This window comes from Phragmites australis, chromosome 7 (genome assembly GCF_958298935.1).
Source record: "Phragmites australis chromosome 7, lpPhrAust1.1, whole genome shotgun sequence".
Taxonomy (NCBI): Eukaryota; Viridiplantae; Streptophyta; class Magnoliopsida; order Poales; family Poaceae; genus Phragmites; species Phragmites australis.
In genome coordinates, this window is record NC_084927.1 from 12,064,081 (window position 1) to 12,081,998 (window position 17,918).

At 46.7% G+C, this 17,918-nt stretch overlaps 1 protein-coding gene and 1 pseudogene across 3 annotated transcripts; one reads left to right on the forward strand and one right to left on the reverse strand.

Annotated features, from left to right (window-relative positions):
- The first annotated feature begins 527 nt into the window (after window positions 1-527).
- Window positions 528-9,803, forward strand: LOC133923984 (L-type lectin-domain containing receptor kinase IX.1-like; annotated as a pseudogene).
- On the reverse strand, window positions 9,646-12,360 carry LOC133923985 (protein REDUCED CHLOROPLAST COVERAGE 2-like). Of its 3 annotated transcripts, XR_009910702.1 has the most exons (4): window positions 11,065-12,360; window positions 10,883-10,973; window positions 10,102-10,601; window positions 9,646-9,779 (listed from the first exon to the last, which is right to left on the reverse strand). XR_009910702.1 is itself a non-coding variant. In XM_062369329.1 (3 exons), exons 1-3 carry the CDS (start codon window positions 11,212-11,214, stop codon window positions 10,597-10,599), a joined length of 246 nt encoding a protein of 81 aa, XP_062225313.1. In that variant the 5' UTR covers window positions 11,215-12,342; the 3' UTR covers window positions 9,880-10,596. The 3 variants fall into 3 exon arrangements, 2 of the variants coding, with proteins under 2 accessions (XP_062225313.1, XP_062225312.1); XM_062369329.1 differs by lacking the exon at window positions 9,646-9,779 and having other exon boundaries at window positions 9,880-10,601; window positions 11,065-12,342; XM_062369328.1 differs by lacking the exons at window positions 9,646-9,779; window positions 10,102-10,601 and having other exon boundaries at window positions 10,700-10,973; window positions 11,065-12,353.
- Window positions 12,361-17,918: the final 5,558 nt, after the last annotated feature.

Sequence of the window (17,918 nt, forward strand, 5' to 3'; positions counted from 1 at the left end):
ATTTGGATGTTTTGGGTTAGATATGGAGTTCAAATAGGTTTTGAGGTCAGCAAAAGGTATACAAACAAAAAAAAGTCTAATGGCTAGGTTACATCATGTAGATATGTATGTTCAAATAAGGGTTATCGATCACAAGACCAAAGGGATTATCTAATGATATCTACACTAGAGATAAGTTTCATTCCCATGGTTAGATGGGTTGGGCTTGGACCATGCAACAGAATCCTATGGGAAACAGAAGCAAACATCGAGTCGTCGATGTTGCATGGAGAACCGATAGGAGGTTGACTGCTCTCTTAGTAACTGGAGCCACGTCAGTGGATCCGGTTCCGTTCCTCGATGATCTCTTCCCTAGCATATGTAAGGACATGCATGCGTGTATATGCATGTGGTGGGACTATAGAAGTGCGTGGTTTGGGTTGATTACGTGGTCATCCTGTGCTGTTAAAAAACTATATTTTTTATCTGAGTACCTATTCAAGTGGAACCCACTTGAAATTGAGATCCAAGTAACAGGAGGCCAGATTAGGCTTCTTGTGAAATCCGAGTACTGTATTTAGACACGTTGGCTTTACTTTACCTCACACAAAACTTTGAGTGAGTGCATCGTTGTTGTGGCGGTGCAATCATGGAACTAGATGAACACACCCAAGTAGCTTCCATGGCTACGCTAAACTTGGCCTCAAGTAGCACGTCTGCTCATCAGCTGCCTCTGCTACTAGTAGTCGTCTTCTACTTCTTTGTCCTCTCAACACACGTCCCTCGTGCAACGTCTCTCTCCTTCAGCTACGACGCCTTCAACCCCGATGATTTCAAGCCGGAGGACGACGCGAAGGTTACCACCGGCAGGATCGAGCTGCTCGGCGACGAGTTTGCAGGGCGTGCCAGGGGCAGCGCGTGGCACAAGCAGCCGGCGCAGCTCTGGGACAGCACCACCGGCGAGGTTGCCAGCTTCACTGCGAGCTTTAACTTCAGCATTCAGTCAGTGTCTGGCAAGAGTACTGCCTACGCCGGCCACGGAATGACGTTCTTCCTCGCGCCGTACACGCCGGACCTGCCGCAGGAGTCTTACGACGGCTGTCTTGGCCTCTTCGATGAGAGCCAAGCGCCAAACTACACGACGGTCAACGCGTCCGGCGATGCGAGGTTCGTCGCCGTGGAGTTCGACATCCACAGGGATGTCTGGGACCCAAGCAGCCGGCACATCGGCTTCGACGTGAACAGTGTCGACTCGCGCGGCGACTACACGATCTTGCCTGACGACAGCCTCGTTGACGCCGGCGAGATGTCCGCAACGGTCGTCTACGACAACGGCACGAGGAGGCTGGACGTCGCCCTGGTCGTCGGGAGCGCCACTTACAGCACCGCAGACACCGTGGACTTGCAAAGCTTTCTGCCAGAGCAGGTAGCTGTCGGCTTCTCGGCGGCAACAGGAGACGAGTACGCCGGCAACCACACCGTGCTCTCGTTCTCCTTCCACTCGACGTTGCCGATCAAGAACAGCACATCGCTCCCTGCGATCTCGTCCACCAAGAAGACCACCCTACAGCTCAGCGCCGGGGTGGCCGCCGCTGCGGTGCTGGTTCTCCTGCTTGTCGCCGCTGTCGCGGTGTTACTAGTTCGGCGCTCAACCAGGAGCAAGCAACCATACGTCCATACGACGAAGAGAAGCTGACCACGGATGGCGATGACTCCCTCGACGCCGTCGACGACGAGGACTTCGAGTCCGGCACGCGGCCTCAACCCATCCCGTACGCTCAACTCGCGGCGGCGACGAGGGACTTCGCGGAGGAGGGGAAACTGGGGCAGGGCGGGTCAGGGTCGGTGTACTGGGGCCACCTGAAGGAGCAAGGCCGCGACGTTGCCATCAAGGTATTCTTCAGGGGAACGTCCATGGCGGGGAGGAAGGAGTACCGGTCCGAGGTCACTGTTATCAGCCGGCTACGGCACCGGAACCTCGTGCAGCTCATCGGCTGGTGCCATGGCCGGAGACGGCTGCTGCTGGTCTACGAGCTCGTGAGAAATGGCAGTCTTGATGGCCACCTCTACAGCAAGGAGGTGACGCTAACCTGGCCGATGAGGTATGCTTGCACGTCAGCACGTAGCTATCCGACGGTCATATTCTTAGTTTGTCATGGCCCTAAATTTTTCACTCCGGATTCCCTGATTGACACTAACACGGCCGATGCGCGGTAGGCGTGCACGTAGCTATCCGCTGGTCTTATTGTTAGTTTGTCAGGGCCCTATATTTTTTTCGCTCTAAGACTAAATGGAGAATACTCTTCATGTAGTCATGTCCATATTCAAATGTTGATTTCGACTTGGGAAAGAAAAGCGGCAGACCTACCTTTCCCCGGAAAAACACAACATAGATTCCCATGTGCAAAAGTAAAATCTAATGGGCATAGCCATCAAAATGTTTTTTTTCTTGTTTTTAGTTTCCTGCTTTTTTCTTTCCTATTTTCCATTTCTTATAAATTATTCGGTGTTGTCAATATTTATACCTTTTGTTTTTATGCAAACTCAATTTTTTTAAAAAAACTGATGCAACAATTTGCAAAACTTAATACAGCGATATAATATCTTCTTCTACTTTTTTAGCCAACGAAACATTTCTAAAAGACATATGCAGCAATTTGCGAACTTAATCCAACAATTTGTAAATACATGTCAAACATTTAATAAGTGATATGCTGAGACAATATATCTGAATGGGTTGGTTTAGTATATTTGAAATCAATGAGTTAAGAAAGACAAGCATAAAATATATTTAGCATGGATCTTTTTTTGATTAATTTTGAAGAATATATGATTCAAATAGTTTAAAGTTGGACACCCAGTTTGATGTTAAATGCATTTGAAATTTGAAAATATCCGCAAAAAATCTCCTACCCTAGCTGCCCGCGCAACCAAAAAACGGAATATCCCTAGTGGCCGAAAAGCATCAAGGAAATAGCAAAAACTGCACGAATAAGTTTCCTCATGGCAACGCTCTGGCAAATGCACATAGGGATAGAATGAAAGTCGAAAGCACAACAAAAAAGGGGCGGAGACAGGGGGCGGATAGGGGTCAGAGCCCTTATGCTTGATGCAGGCCCTCTCATGGTTGATTCAGCCCACCCCCCCCACCCCCCCATGGCAATAAGTTACACACTTATGCATGATAAAAGCTAAAGAATTTAAGAGTTCACTGGTATATAAAAGCTAAAGAATTTGAGAGCTCATTGACATACAAACTCATTTGATCTATTATCTATGTTTCAAGTATTATATATCTTTTTTTAACACATTTCAGGTATTATATGTCGTCAAATATAATTTTCTACCCATAGTTACTATGAATTCATGTAACAAAGCATTTTTTTCTTGAGAAACTTTACCAAGTTTAAAGCATTTTTCCTTAATGGTCATGATTTATATTCCATTCCTCTACTCTTTATTGACCTAAGCTCTAGTTACTTTTAGTTATAGAGATTTTTTAGCAACCTCTATGGTAGGTCCATATCAAACTAATGAAGGCAATATTTTGAATGGATATATATCACAATCCATTATATAAAAGGTCATACCTTTATTAATGTGGGCAAATTTAAGAAAAATGATGTTTTAAGCTGATCATGGAATATAAATTCATCGTAACACATGTATTTTGTTATCCTAAAGAAAAAAAATAGATTAACCAATATGAAAAGAAAAATATGCTTTTTTACAATGATCAATTCAATAGCTTTTAAAACCGATTCAAATTTGCCTCTCATTGACCCCCTATTGTATCTTGACTTCGCCCCTGCATCAAATCAAGTTGCGATATACACAAGATTAGGCAATGAAAGTCTATTACATATTCTCTTCCAGTTCTCTTCCCAAGCAACAGGAAACCTAGACCCACTATGGCTCCATCCAACAAGAAATCCGCTGCTTTAACAAATAACAACTTGCCACCAAATGTTTGGATATCTTATCTGAGCCTCCACAATATTCTAGTATTTGACAATCTGAAAGTACCACTTTAGTAATATATGTCTGCAAATAGTTTAGTCACCAATTGTCAATCACAGAATGATGAACTCTGGCTACATTGGAATTTTTTGTTAGGATTCGCCGGAGAAACGTCACACCTTGACGCCGGCGATCTCTCTGCACACACACAAGACTCACGTGAATGCTGATTACGAAACAGAACTCTGACACTTGGTATTTAGTTGTATTGTATTTGCTGGACCCTTCATTCACTGTATAAAGCAACGATTATAAGCTACAAAACCGGGCCATGATCCCCAACTTGCACGCCACACCCATCATCGGCGAATGCCATCCCAGACGTCTCAGTCGTGGTGCATGACGCGCTCCCGCGCAGACATAGCGCACGCGCACAGCCAACAACCAGCCATGCGAACACCCACTAGAAATGCGGAAAAGAAATAAAACATGCTAACTATGCACAAGAATTATTCAAACAATCTCCTCCTAAGTCTTGTGCATCTGATTATTCACCTTGACACAAGCCAATCTTCTTGGTAAGCTCCTGGAACTTGACCCTGCTCAGAGGTTTTGTGAGAATGTCCCCAACTATTCATCAGTCCTGATGAACTTCACCTCAATCAGGCCATTGTTTGCATACTCCCGGATCAGATGAAACCGTGTATCTATATGCTTGCTCCAGTCGTGATGCACTGGATTTTTGATCAAGGAAATTGTGGACTTGTTGTCCACCCTTAGCACCGGCTGGTTAACATCTGACTGTAGAATTTCAAACAACAGTCAGGCAAGCCAAACTCCTTGGCAGGCAGCTATAGCAGCAACAATGTACTCGGCCTCACAACTTGGTAATGCTACTACCTTTTGCTTAGTAGATTGCCAACTTATTGCACTATCACCCAAGAAGAACAGAACCCCAGTAGTACTCTTTCTACTATCCACATCTCCTGCCAGATCACTATCACTGAACCCAAGCAATGCAGGCTGCTGATTTTTCTTCCTAGCATAAAACAGCCCCAAATCTCTTATCCCAGCAATGTATCTCAGAATGAGCTTTACTGCTGCAAGATGATCCTCATGGGGCTCCTCCATGAATCTGTTGACATATCCCACTGAAAAGGCAAGATCAGGCTGAGTGTTGACCAAATACCTGAGGCTGCCTACCAAGCTCTTGTATGCTGTTGCATCAACAGGTGGGCTTGAGCTTTCCCTGGACAGCTTGAGTCTTGGCTCCATTGGTACTTGGCATGGATTGCAATCATTCATCCCTGCCGTCTCCAGTATTTTCCTTGCATAGACTCCTTGACTCAGTGAGATCCCTGCAGCCTACTGTTTTACTTCAATCCCCAGATAGTAATTCAACAGCCCCAAATCACTCATCTTGTACAACCGAGCAATCTCCCTTTTAAACCTCTGAATGCTGCTGCTGGTGGCCCCAGTAATCACAAGATCATCAACATATACTCCAATTATCAGCTGCTCAACACCTTGACCTCTGCCATAGATAGCATAATCTGATGGACACTTCTTGAACCCCAGAGACAGCAGACTCTCATCCAGCTTCTGATTCCAGGCTCGAGGAGCCTGATGTAGCCCATACAGAGCCTTGTGAAGCTTGTACACCTGATGTTCACTCCACACCTTGCTGAAACCTGGTGGCTGCTCCACATAGACCACCTCTTGCAAATCTCCATTCAAGAACGCCGATTTAATGTCCATATGATGGATCTCCCAACCTTCATGAGCCACCAATGCAACAAGCAACCGCATGACCTCCATGCGTGCCACAGGTGCAAATGCCTCGTCGTAGTCGACACTGTGTCATTGTGCGTACCCTTTGACGACGAGCTATGCCTTGTACCGCACTGTAGCACCAAGCTCATCCCGCTTCACCTTGTAAACCCACTTCAGGCCAATAGCTTGACGACCGTGGTGTAACTCTGTGAGCATCTAGGTCTTGTTCTCTTTGATTGCCTGCAGCTCCTCTTCCATCGCCCTGCGCCAGCATGGCGCCTGCTCTGCTTCTGCAAGTGACGCTGGTTCCTCTACGCTCACCACGAACAGATGTCCAGCGCCCAGGTCACAGACATCATATCTAGGTGGCGATCCTGGACCAACGACGTCGTCCACTGCCCGGAAACGTAGTGGTATGTCTTCATCATGATCGGCATCCAGATCTTCATCGATGGTTGCTGGTGGAGTCACAAATTGTACGCCAGATGGTGACTGCACGCCAAGAACGCCATGTGACAACCGTGTGCTTGCCACGGGTGATGTAGACCCGAGTGGCGATCCCGCCCAAGGTGGTGTTGTTGGTGCCGAGTCCATGTGAGCTCCAGGGAGACCCGCTCCGCCATCCTCCTGCTCTATAGCGCCATGCCGGTGCACCGATTCATACTTGACAGTGAAGATGTCATCGTCGTTTGCCGCTGGCGCCGCAACCTCCACATTATCAGACCAATCTCATTGGCCTTGCTCGTCGAAGGCCAAATCTCGTGTCACGTGGATGCGCCTTGTAGTGGGGTCATATGCACGATACGCCTTGGACCCGCCGTGCTCATAGCTGACGAAGATCATCTTCTGGCCACGATTATCCAGCTTCTCGAGGTGTGGCATGGTGTTCCTGACGTAGATGAGGTAGCCGAACGTCCTTAGATGATGCACCGCCGGCTTCTTCCCGTACCACGCCTCGAACGGGGTCATGCCCTCCACACTCTTCGTCGGGCACCGGTTTAGGACATATACGGCGGTGTTAACCGCCTCGCCCCAGAACCAGCCCGGCAGCCCCTTTCCCTTGAGCATGCTGTGCACGGTCGCCACCACCGTGCCATTTCACCGCTCGACGACACCATTCTGTTGTGGACTGTATGGCACTGTCAGTTGTCGGTGCACGCCTTCAGCTGCGCAGTACTCCGCGAACTCGGTCGCGGTGAACTTGCCACCACGATCAGTTTGGAGCGCTGCGAGCTTGTGCCCTGACTCCACCTCAGCACGCACCTAGATCTCCTTGATCACCGTCGTAGCACGGTCCTTCAACTAGAGCACCGCCACCCACATAAACCGACTGTGATCATCGACGAGCAACAAGAAATACCTGTTGCCACTAGGGGTCGCCGATGTGATTGGGCCGCACAGATCTCCATGCACTAGCTCCAGGGCGCGCTGCCCTCGGTATTGTGCACGCTCTGGGAATGGCGACCTCTTCTGCTTTCCGGAGAGGCATGCTTCACAAAGCTGGTCAACTTGATCGATGCTGGGCAGTCCACGCACCAGCTCCTCCCAAGCCATGCACCGCAGGGCCGACATGTTGAGATGCCCAAGCCTGGTGTGCCATTGCTAGGCGCTCTCCTTGCCTCTCACGACCAGGCACATTGGTTAGGCAATGGTGACCCGTAGCACATACATGCGGTTCCATCCACGTGCCACCCTCGCCAGCAGCCACCCCTCCGGCTCACGGATCCGCATCACCCCATGGTCGATGTGGATGTCGTCGCCTGCCTCATCCAGTTGGCCAACGCTCACAATGTTTGTCATTAGCTAGGCAATGTAGTAGACACCGGAGAAGGACCTGTGCTCGTTGTCCTTGCAGCTAAACAGAATCATCCTGCAGCCTTCGATGCGTGCGACGGAGTTGTCCCAAACCGCACCGTCCCACAGACTGTCGTGTTGAGCTCGACGAATGTCACCCCAGACCCCGACATATGATTCTTGGCCCTGGTGTCGAGAACCCATGTGAGAGCATTGCGCTCCTCCTCAGGCCCCAATTGGACGAACACCTTCTCCTCCCATAGCCTTACCGGGCCATGAGAGGACTCTGCCGCAGCAGAGTGTAGATCCCCAGGCGATGTGCTTTGTGCTGCACCCATCGATCGCCAACACGATCTGCTTGAACCGAGGCGGCACGCAGCGGAGAATCTTCTCCACAATCTTGGTCTCCTCCACGACTTCGCCGAGCGTCACGAGAGTGGCCGCCATCCCATTCAGGCGCAAGGTGTAGTCCTCCACGGTCTCGCCGTCCTTGAACGTCGCCAAGTCGAACTACCGCCGCAGCTGCTGCGCGGTTGACTTCTTCACGCGGTCGTCACCGACCCGCATGGTCGCAATGGCGTCCCACGCCTCCTTTGCCGACACCTTATCAGTGATCGTGGACACCATCTCTGGCGGCACGGTGCTGCACAGAGCATCGAGCGCCAACATGTCCTCCTGTGGATCAATGCCACCCTTGTCGATGACCGTCCACTGCGCTTGAGCCTTGAGCTTCACCTTCATGAGGAGTACCCAGTCGGAGTAATTTGTCTTGGTGAGAACGGGGTAGCTAGTCCCGCCGCCCACCTCACGTACTACTCGCTGGATCACCGCGCCATCCTTGGTGCCGCTCGACCTGCCGCCCTTCCCCGGCGGTGGCGTTGGTCCTGTCATCAGCGCGTAGTCGATCACGCGGTCACGATTCCAACAGCAATACTTCGCTGCGATCGAACCGCGGCCTGCAACCGGCTCTGATGCCACGTGTTAGGATTCGCCGGAGAAACGTCACACCTTGACACCGGCGATCTCTCTGCACGCACAAAGGATTCATGCGAACACTGATTACGAAACAGAACTCTGACACTTGGTATTTAGTTGTGTTTTATTTGCTGGACTCTTCGTTCACTATATAAAGCAACGATTAGAAGCTACAAAACTGGGTCATGATCCCCGACTTGCACACCACGCCCATCATCGACGAATGCCATCCCAGACGTCTCGGTCGTGGCGCACGACGCGCTCCCGCGCGGGCGCACGCGCACAGCCAACAACCAGCCATGCGAACACCCACTAGAAATGCCGAAAAGAAATAAAACATGCTAACTATGCACAAGAATTATTCAAACATTTTTCAAGTTCTCGAGAACAATACAAAAGATGGAATTGTAACTTTGACATAGCAACCCAATTAGGAGTGATCCATGGGAAACGACACATGATTTCTAAACTTACGGAAAGGAACATAACTGAATCTAGAGCATATCTAGCACTTAATCTAGTGATTCAAATATTGCATACAATTCAAAATACAAACTTGCTTAGGGTTTTGACTTGGGGTCAGGCTTATCAGGGCCGGCTATTGAGGGATATGGGCTGCCTGTGTCAGCAATGGCGGGTGCAGAGGGTAGGTGGGCAACTGGGCGCAGGCAGTGGTGGAAGCTTATTAACAAACATTGCTCTGATTCAAAGAAAGTTGCAAACCTTAAATGTTAACAGAGCAGAGTATGCAATGTCCTTCAAGAGTGTGTTGTGTGAACTTTGAAGAGGATATTGACTTGTTGGTCTTTGACTATCACTTCGCCATGAACTTTGAACAGAATATATCAAACAAAACTAAGTTTGACCTGAATTCTATAAGTATTTTTTATGGAAATTTGCAGGAGTCCTGTCTTTTCGTTCAGGAATCAGGAGATATATATAGCAGCATATTTCAAATCAACCTGTAGATGTACTCATCTTTAACCTTAAATTTCAGATACCAGATCGTTCTTGGATTGTCCTCTGCAGTGCTGTACCTCCACCAAGAATGGGACCAATGCGTCGTCCATGGCGACATCAAGTCGAGCAACATCATGCTGGACGAGTCCTTCAACACCAAGCTCGGCGACTTCGGCCTCGCGCGGCTCATCGACCACGGCATGAGCCTACAGATGATGACCGCTATCGCTGGCACACCGAGCTACCTCGACCCGCAGTGCATCATAACCGGCAAGGCCTCCCCAGAGTCCGACATGTACAGCTTCAGCGTCGTGCTGATGGATATCGCCTGCAGGAGGCTACAGTAGAACAAATTACTTGCTATGTTGATCCAAAGTGAAATAGCATGAAAAAGTTCATCGAAACATAAGTTAAACTCTAATATATCAATTAATCGTGTTCAGGAACTCTAAAATAATCCTATGAACTTGCACATTTGTTTTTACGAACTACAGTAGAGGAGGCTACAGTAGGGGAGGCACCTACTGTTCTATATATTAGCAATAGAAAAGGAGATTTACGTACAAGCATTTTAGAGAGAATTTACAAGCCGATCACAAGCATAGTTCTAGCCATCTTAAAAGAGAATTCTAAGAGAGTGAACCTGCAGATTTAAATCACCTTTTCATGAAGGCCAGCTCCCAAACTCTTCAAGCGAAAGAAAGCATCATCTGACATCAGCTTGCTTATATCAGCCTCCTTGTTTGTTTCATCAACTGCTATTTTATCCGATTCTTGCATACCATTCATCGGCAAGTAGTTAGATTCTTCCTTCTCAGAGTTGGAACCTTCAATATTGCATTCTTTCTTTTTAATCTTCCTTAACTGTTCAAAATGCTTTCCAAGACCTTTGACAGCTGACTCTTTGTCACCATTTGTTGCATTCCCCTTACCATTCTCAGATGCCGGAGAATCCTTTTTCAGAAAGTATTGCAGCCAGGACCCAAGTTCACATCTGATAATTATAGGATTTTTGCAAGGAATGCTGACTTTATCAAGCTGTCTTCAAGTACTGTACATGCTATTTTCCTTGCAGGAATATCACCATGAGACTTTGGGGTAAGGTATGATTACCAACAACAGTTTCTGGATTGATAATTTTCGGGAGCCGTACTCTTAAACTGAAATGAAAAACAGTTAAAGAGAGATTATAGGAATATGGCCTTTTATTTCCATGTCAAATGTGAGAAAATTAATATATATTAAAACATTATTTTCTGTAGTAATGAGCAAATAAATCATGAATAACATATTGAAGCTACTACTTAAGCAACTAAAATTACATGAGAGTATATATCAAACATGTTAACATTCAAGGCATTAGAACCTCCATATGGATGGTCATGTAAATCAATGATCAGCATCCCATCAAAATTATCAGAGATATCACAGGATTGTTTACCATCATTACAGTCTTTCGTGTGTCCAGAAACCTTCATAGTTGCCGTATATCCGCAATGCTTGACAATCACCACTCCTAGTGTCAAGGAATCCTGGATGGGGATCATATATTCACAAAAATTAGCTTTTGACATTAAGCACACAAAATTAAATAGGATAAATGATGAAAGTGCGAGGCATCACCTTAACAACAACACTTTCATCAGAAGTTAAACCTTTGAGAAGATTCCTTTGTGATATATCCATAGCACCAGTTTGAAAGAAGGCAACTCCATCAACTTTGTCATCCAGCTTCAAGCTAACATCAGCCTCATCCTTTACGGTTATATGCATGTCCCCTACACAAACAAGATGCCAGAGTAATTAATTCAGCAGATCCGGATCCGTTTTGAAATTAGACCACAAACTTTCATGTATGACTGAGAAGCACCGCCAGCAATGGCTGCAAGCGACCGGAGGCAGAGAAGAGAAGTAGGGCAGCCAGCCACTGGAGGCAGAGAAGAGAATCAGAGCAGCGGCGATGCAGAGCTGCTATGTGGGCAAGGCCACCAATATCTTCCTCGCCCTCCTGGACGTCATCGTGTTGTCCTTGCCTTTGGTGCAGTCCTCCACCGCGCCTCCAAGTCCCGCCCCAGCTCTGCGTGCGCCGCCGCCGCCGATTTATAGCCCGTCTTGCCCGACCCCATCCAGCATCCCACCACCGCCGCACGGCCGCCGCCCACGCCAGCGCAAAATCCCACCTTTCCCGCCCCAGACACCACCGATGGTGCTCCCTCTGCAGCCGCCGCAGTCGCCGTTGCTGGTGCCCCCTCTGATGGACCACAATTAGATTGGAAGGCAAAATGTCAGTTGTGGCGACTCCTCGCCATTGTTGCCTGCGAGAGCGCGACTGGTGGTGCTGGGAATTGGGATTTGGATGGCAACCAAGGTTTGGTCAGGAGGGTGGGTGGCACCGCTGGGTTGAGAACACGGATCGCACGAGAATCAATGGAAATATCGGCTGGTAACCTGGTACCTCCCGTCACTGGAGCCCCCACCCCCAACGTCGTCAGGAGGGCGCCGTCATCGGTGAGGCCGCCAATGGTGTGTTCCGTTTTGCGTGGAGCTGGTCGATAAGGGTGAGTGGGAGCGGGACCACATGATGAAGTGGAGCTGTAAGGACAGATCTCGTCACGGCGGACGGTGGCGCGGTTGTGAGGGGCAGGAGCGGGATAGCTGCAGGAGGCTGGCGTGAGGCTGCCGGTGGTGTGTGAGCTCGTTGATCACGGGGATTGAGAGCGTGATTGCGTGGTGGCGATTGTGAGGGGAGAGGAGGGGTACACGGTGGCGTGGCTGTGTGGGGGCGGCTGCGTGTGGGTGAGGGCAGGAGGGAACGGTTGCGGCGGCAGTGGCACTGGGCGAGGGTAGGAGGGCGCGGGCGTGCGGACAAAGGGTACGGGCATCTGATCGGGAATGACCATCAAGCAGAGGTGGAGGAAGACGCGGGATGCGGAAGCCATCAGGTGGATGAAGGAGCAGGCGATCGGCGGAGGAATCATGGAGGAATATTCTAGCGGACGGAACACGTTTTACATCTTTTTTAAGTAGGAGAGATATGATTTGCTTTTGCGTGAATATAGGTTGTGATTGGTATGGGACCGACCCTGTGCCTGGCTAGGGGTGGGAACTAGGTTCGTCACAGCCTGGCCTTTCATGCCATGGTGTTTGGTTGGTTTTTTGGGGGATGCAGGCTGGGTTGTCCTTGCAATTGGTTGAGTCGTCTAGGTAGTTGGGCTGGCATAGGGATTGGTTATGGTTGTGTTGAATTTTTTATTTTTATATTTCAAAAATAAAAAATTGTAAAATTAGGTGTCCATTTGAAAAATTTGCAGAAATAGACTATTGTTGCCATTCCAACAAGCAATAGGTTAAAAAAATTAACATGTCGCTCTTCCAACGGTCGACAAGTTAAAAAATACAGCATTCTAATGCTCTCAAAATTCAAAACACTACCGAAATAGTCATAATTATTTTTTAAAAAATATGGTGTAGAGGATTCTATAATCTAGCTCTCTAAAAAATTTCAACTAAAAAAATATATTTAAAATGAGAAACAAAAGGACAAATTTTTTGTACACAGTCTGACAGACTATGTACAATGAAATTTGTCGTTTTTGTTTCTCATTATACAAATCATATTTTTGTCTGAAACTTTTTGGAGAGCTAGATCATAGTATCATATGTACCACCAATGTTTTTAGAATTTTTTTGGCTATTTTGATAGTGTTTTGAGTTTTGAGAGTAATGTAAACGCATTATTTTTTTGAATTTTTAACCTATCGTTCGTTGGAAGGGCGACATGTTTATTTTTTCAAACCTATCGCATGTTGGATGGGCGATAGGTGGCTGTCACCTTTCCAACTGGCGATAGTAGCCTATTTTTGCAGTTTTTCAAACGGACACCAATTTTTGTAATTTTTTGATTTTCGAAATATAAAAAAAGCTTTGCTTGTGTTTTGTTACCAAGTTTTATTTTGATTATTAATATTACTATTATATATACACACATATATCACTGAAAGGGTGAGATTATTTCTCACCAACTTGCCACGGCGGCTTACAGGGCAGCCACCAAGGCCAAGAAATGAATTTCCCGTTGAGAGGGCAAGATTTATAAAAATCTCCCTCTTAGTACGCAAGAGGAGGGAGCCACGCTCTTGGTGGGCCTAACTTGCTGAGAGGCAAAGACTCAGAAAAAACTCACTCTCAGAGGTCTAGAAAAGAGACGGGGTGATTTGGGAGGGTGAGAAATGCCTAGCCGTTATAAAAGGACCCTATCTCAATTCTCATTTTAATCTGAAAAAACAGAGGAAACTTGAGAGGAGAGGAAGAGAAGAGCGTTGAAGGCTTGATGGATTTGGTCTTCATTGCTGGTAATTTATGTAATTTTGTTACTGGCTTTTGAACCGTGTTAGGCTAGCCATTAGACCTAGATTTAGATCTTAGGAATATATAAGTTAGTGGTAGTTGTACTATTATTTTTTGATGTAGTATTTTGTAGGAATTAATGTTAGGATTTTAGAGTAAGGTAGAGTAACAATCAGACATAGGATTTGATAGTTAGGATTAGTTGTTTGAAGTATTTAAGGTTACAATATTTGAAGTATGTTTTATATGTACTATTATTTTTTATCTAGTACATAGGGTTTAGTATTTTGGTTATGTTTAGGTTATTCATTCTCAGATTTAATTGTTGTAGGACAGAATAATGGTATAGTTTTTTTGTCGATCATCGACAGGTATGGCAGTCAAGTTGTATTTGTAGATTTTCTTTGGAGAATGGAAGATTTCTTTTGGTCAGGAAGGGGTAGACTTGTTGGTATTTGAGTCAGTGAATAGGGGTATAGCTAGAGCAAGTGAAAGGACTTTTAGGGCATTTTACAGCTAGTTAATGCAGGGTTTGAAATCTGGATCCTAAGTAACATGAGCAGAAGATTAGGGCTATATTGAGCCATGCAAGGGAACGTTTTTTCTAGGAACTGATGCCGCTAAAGGGAGATATACAGTTATTCTAAGTTTCCAGGTATGTTGTTACAAACTATGTTTTGTTAAATTTGTGGTACGTTGTGATATGAAGTAGGTAGGGCTACTGGGGTTAGGGACCGCTATGAGCACCTGAAGCTTCTTGAACCACACTTGGATGTCAAGCACCACTACTTCTTGACAGCTACTAGGGGGGGTGTTGAACTCACGTGCTATGCCCACAGAAGGTCGTGATATTGGATGAGTGTTGGATCCCCAGGTTTGCAAAACATAGTCTTCACATGTCTATGGTCCGTTGTTCGTCAAGTCTCCTCCTTGCATAGCTTAGAACATATTCTTTTGCTGGTTGCATGCAACGAGGGTACTCCCACTCTGTTAGATTTGTTGAGGTGGACAAGGCAGTTAGGCGAGCAGAGGCTATGATGTGGTTCTCCTATGACTAGTTCCTCCTTTCAACACTTCTGGACTGATTGAGGCCCAACACACACATGTTCCACCTCCCATGAGGGAGATGGTGCCTACACTGCAAGATGTCTCTCGTTCATATTTGTCCTATCTTATGCAAGGGCAACGGTGGCCATGGTTGACGTCAAGCCCAGTTGGCATGAGGACCTCTTGGCACGCTTTGTGAATGTTGTGTTGATGATCGATGCCCCCACGTATGGGCTATTTGCTGTCATCAAGATGCACAACCCTACAAAGAAGTGGATCCACCAATTCACGGTACATTAGTTTCTATTTCGTGCTTCCTTATTATGCTCTTGCTTTATGTGCTTAATTTTCTTTGTTTTTACTAACATGCAGATTATATCCACGCTGAGGCCAACGACGCCACTGTGTGTAGGCACTTGTAGGCCTACTACTTTGGCTATTTGGTTGGGTCATGTTCACCATATGATAGCTCGGTGAGGAAGGGCATGATCCACTACACTAGGTAGATATCCGACTGCCCATTGGAGGACGTCCCCTAGTACAGCTTCGGTTTATATGTGGTAACTATGACGTATAGGGGTCTGTGTGAGGCAAGCACAGAGGATGGGACTGCCATCTTCACTGGCTGCCCATTGCTTGTTGAGCTATGGTCCGATTAGTGGTTCTCTATAAGGTGACTGCTTACGGACACTCCGTGTGCCTTGCAATGATGTTCGAGCTGGACGATGAGGACACATAACTATGGGTTCTTTATGGTACTAATGATGAGTAAGTTCTCTTGTGATCCATGTATCTCATGCATTCAATATATTGCTTCTTTCATTTAATGCATATGGCAACTCTTTTTGTCCAGCCAACATGGGCCCACGTGCAGACACGGAGGGCGTACCCCAACTTCATGGCCTAGCTATATGCGGACATGGACGACGGCATGCAGTGGACACCGTTTAATGAGGTAGACATCCACAAGCATGCACCCCATGACCTCTCTTCATTGGGCTTTAGGGATAAGGACTACTAGGTGACTAGGAAGCCATTAGTGTCTGACATTTTTGTCAAGGACTATGCGCCGCACTGGGTGATGCGCCAGTTCAGTCGTCAATAGTACTACCCCTATACATCGTGCATACCATGCCTCCTCACATTCATAAGTAAGTGTTATGAATTGCATTTTCCAATCATAATTTTTGTATTGTTATTGAGCTAATACACCATAATGTGGTGCAGGATGACACGATAGGGTATGGTGTTGCGTACCCTATGGGCACCACATGTGGAACCTTGGGTGATCCTATGGGAATAGGATCTTGAGGACGTCACTCAGAAGGACTAGCCACACTCCATCGAGGCCTTCACTGAGTGAGTACCTACATTGGTTCCTCATGTGGAAGCAAATATGGGTCACGTCCATGCCGCCCGAGGTGCAGACGCACACACTGAGCATGCAAGGCACGTACCCGGTGCATAAAGGCAAAGCCTCATCATTGGCAGTTCCTTTCTTTTGTAACATCTATCATTCTACCCTTCTATTAACTTTAAAACTAATTATGTTAATCTTCATATTGTCTATTCAAGGAGGGACCTTGTGCAACAAATACACATGGAGGCCAATACAAGTATCTAGTAGGTGAACAGGGGCTAGAGATCTTTGTGTTAGAGGTGCTGACATCTCTTCTGAGGACCTATGAGAGAACGAGCAAGATCTTGAAGATGAATGACCCCTTGTTGCGCCAGCATTAATGTTGTTCCTCCACTGTGGCCTCCACACCCGACATCAATGTTTACTACTCGGCATCCTCACCCATCTTGGATCTTTATGGCTCAACCTCCTCTTACCCCACATTCGGTGTACTCACCAGGTACATAAGTCAAACAATGAATATGTTGCATTAAATGGACTTGACGTATGTGGACTTAATGAAATCTTGTTTCACTTTCCCCAGCTTGGTGTCAGGCTATTTGCCACATATACCTATAGATCATCATCACGCACCCCTTCCATGGACAAAGGTAATTATGTCAACAATGGATTCTCTACTTTGTAAATTTTGTAGTTGCCTATTGTAGTAACATGTCTTGCTCTGTAATGCATATGTAGGGTTCAACGATTCAGACAAAGAGGAAGATAAAGCAGTGGCACACTCCGAGCGGTACATGCAGAACTCTCCTTAGTAAAAGCTTGACACCTTCTTGAACTAGGGTGCTCTGCACGAGGTGGTTGGTGTGTCCTAGTTAGGTGGTGCACCTCTTGTCCCTACGCAACAGTCGCATGAGGAGTACAAGATGCCTACTCAGATTGGCCAGCCTACGTGGATAGTGGTCCCATTGTACCCTCTCACGTACTCAACACACCACGTAAGAGCACGGAATCGCAAGGCACCGAAGTCTAGGTCTGTTAAGGGGTCACCCCAAAGCAAGGACGATACTAGGCACATGTTACAATAGAATTATTGTAATATTTTTAATAGTTTTTTCTACTTTGTTTCTATCACATATCATATTCCTTTGTCCAACTTTAGTCATTTGTCAGCATCGCGACAAAAGACTCTAAGCAAGCGTGCTATCTAAATAGTCGTTCGAAAATGACTATACAATAACTGACTACTAGTACCACAATGCTATACTATGCAAATAACATGTAAACTAGAGACATTAAATTCAATATGCCTTCCATCACCAGTCTTCTCAAAAATGGTTTTCCATTCCCTTCACACAATTCCATTGCACCCATCTTACCAGAGTGTCATGGATTCCTAGAGGAACCATCACCTCGGAGTACCACATTGGCATGCGCGTCTGATGTACCTGTGTGGTCACCGAGCTGAAATGACGATGTCCTTCAATGCAGAGACCATTGACAGGAGGTTTTTGAAGTGTCCCAAATAAGAGCCTGATTTCATGGTATGTTCCCTTTTTCCACTCTTTCCCACCTTCCAATTCCATATTATGAACTACATTTATTTAAGGCTTCCGTCAAAGGTGGGATGACGAACTCCACATTTGGGAGGTGAAATTAAAGAGGCATGAGGAAGAACATCAAAGGCATGAGAAACTACTTCAGAGGCATCAGGTTCTACTCTTGC

What these genes read in the sequence shown, in the direction of transcription:
- LOC133923985 (XM_062369328.1), bottom strand. Translation starts at nt 11,214, where the DNA reads ATGCATATAACCGTAAAGGATGAGGCTGATGTTAGCTTGAAGCTGGAT. An exon ending in ATGAAAGTGTTGTTGTTAAG is followed by an intron (nt 10,974 to 11,064) that starts GTGATGCCTCGC and finishes ATCCCCATCCAG; the next exon opens with GATTCCTTGACACTAGGAGT.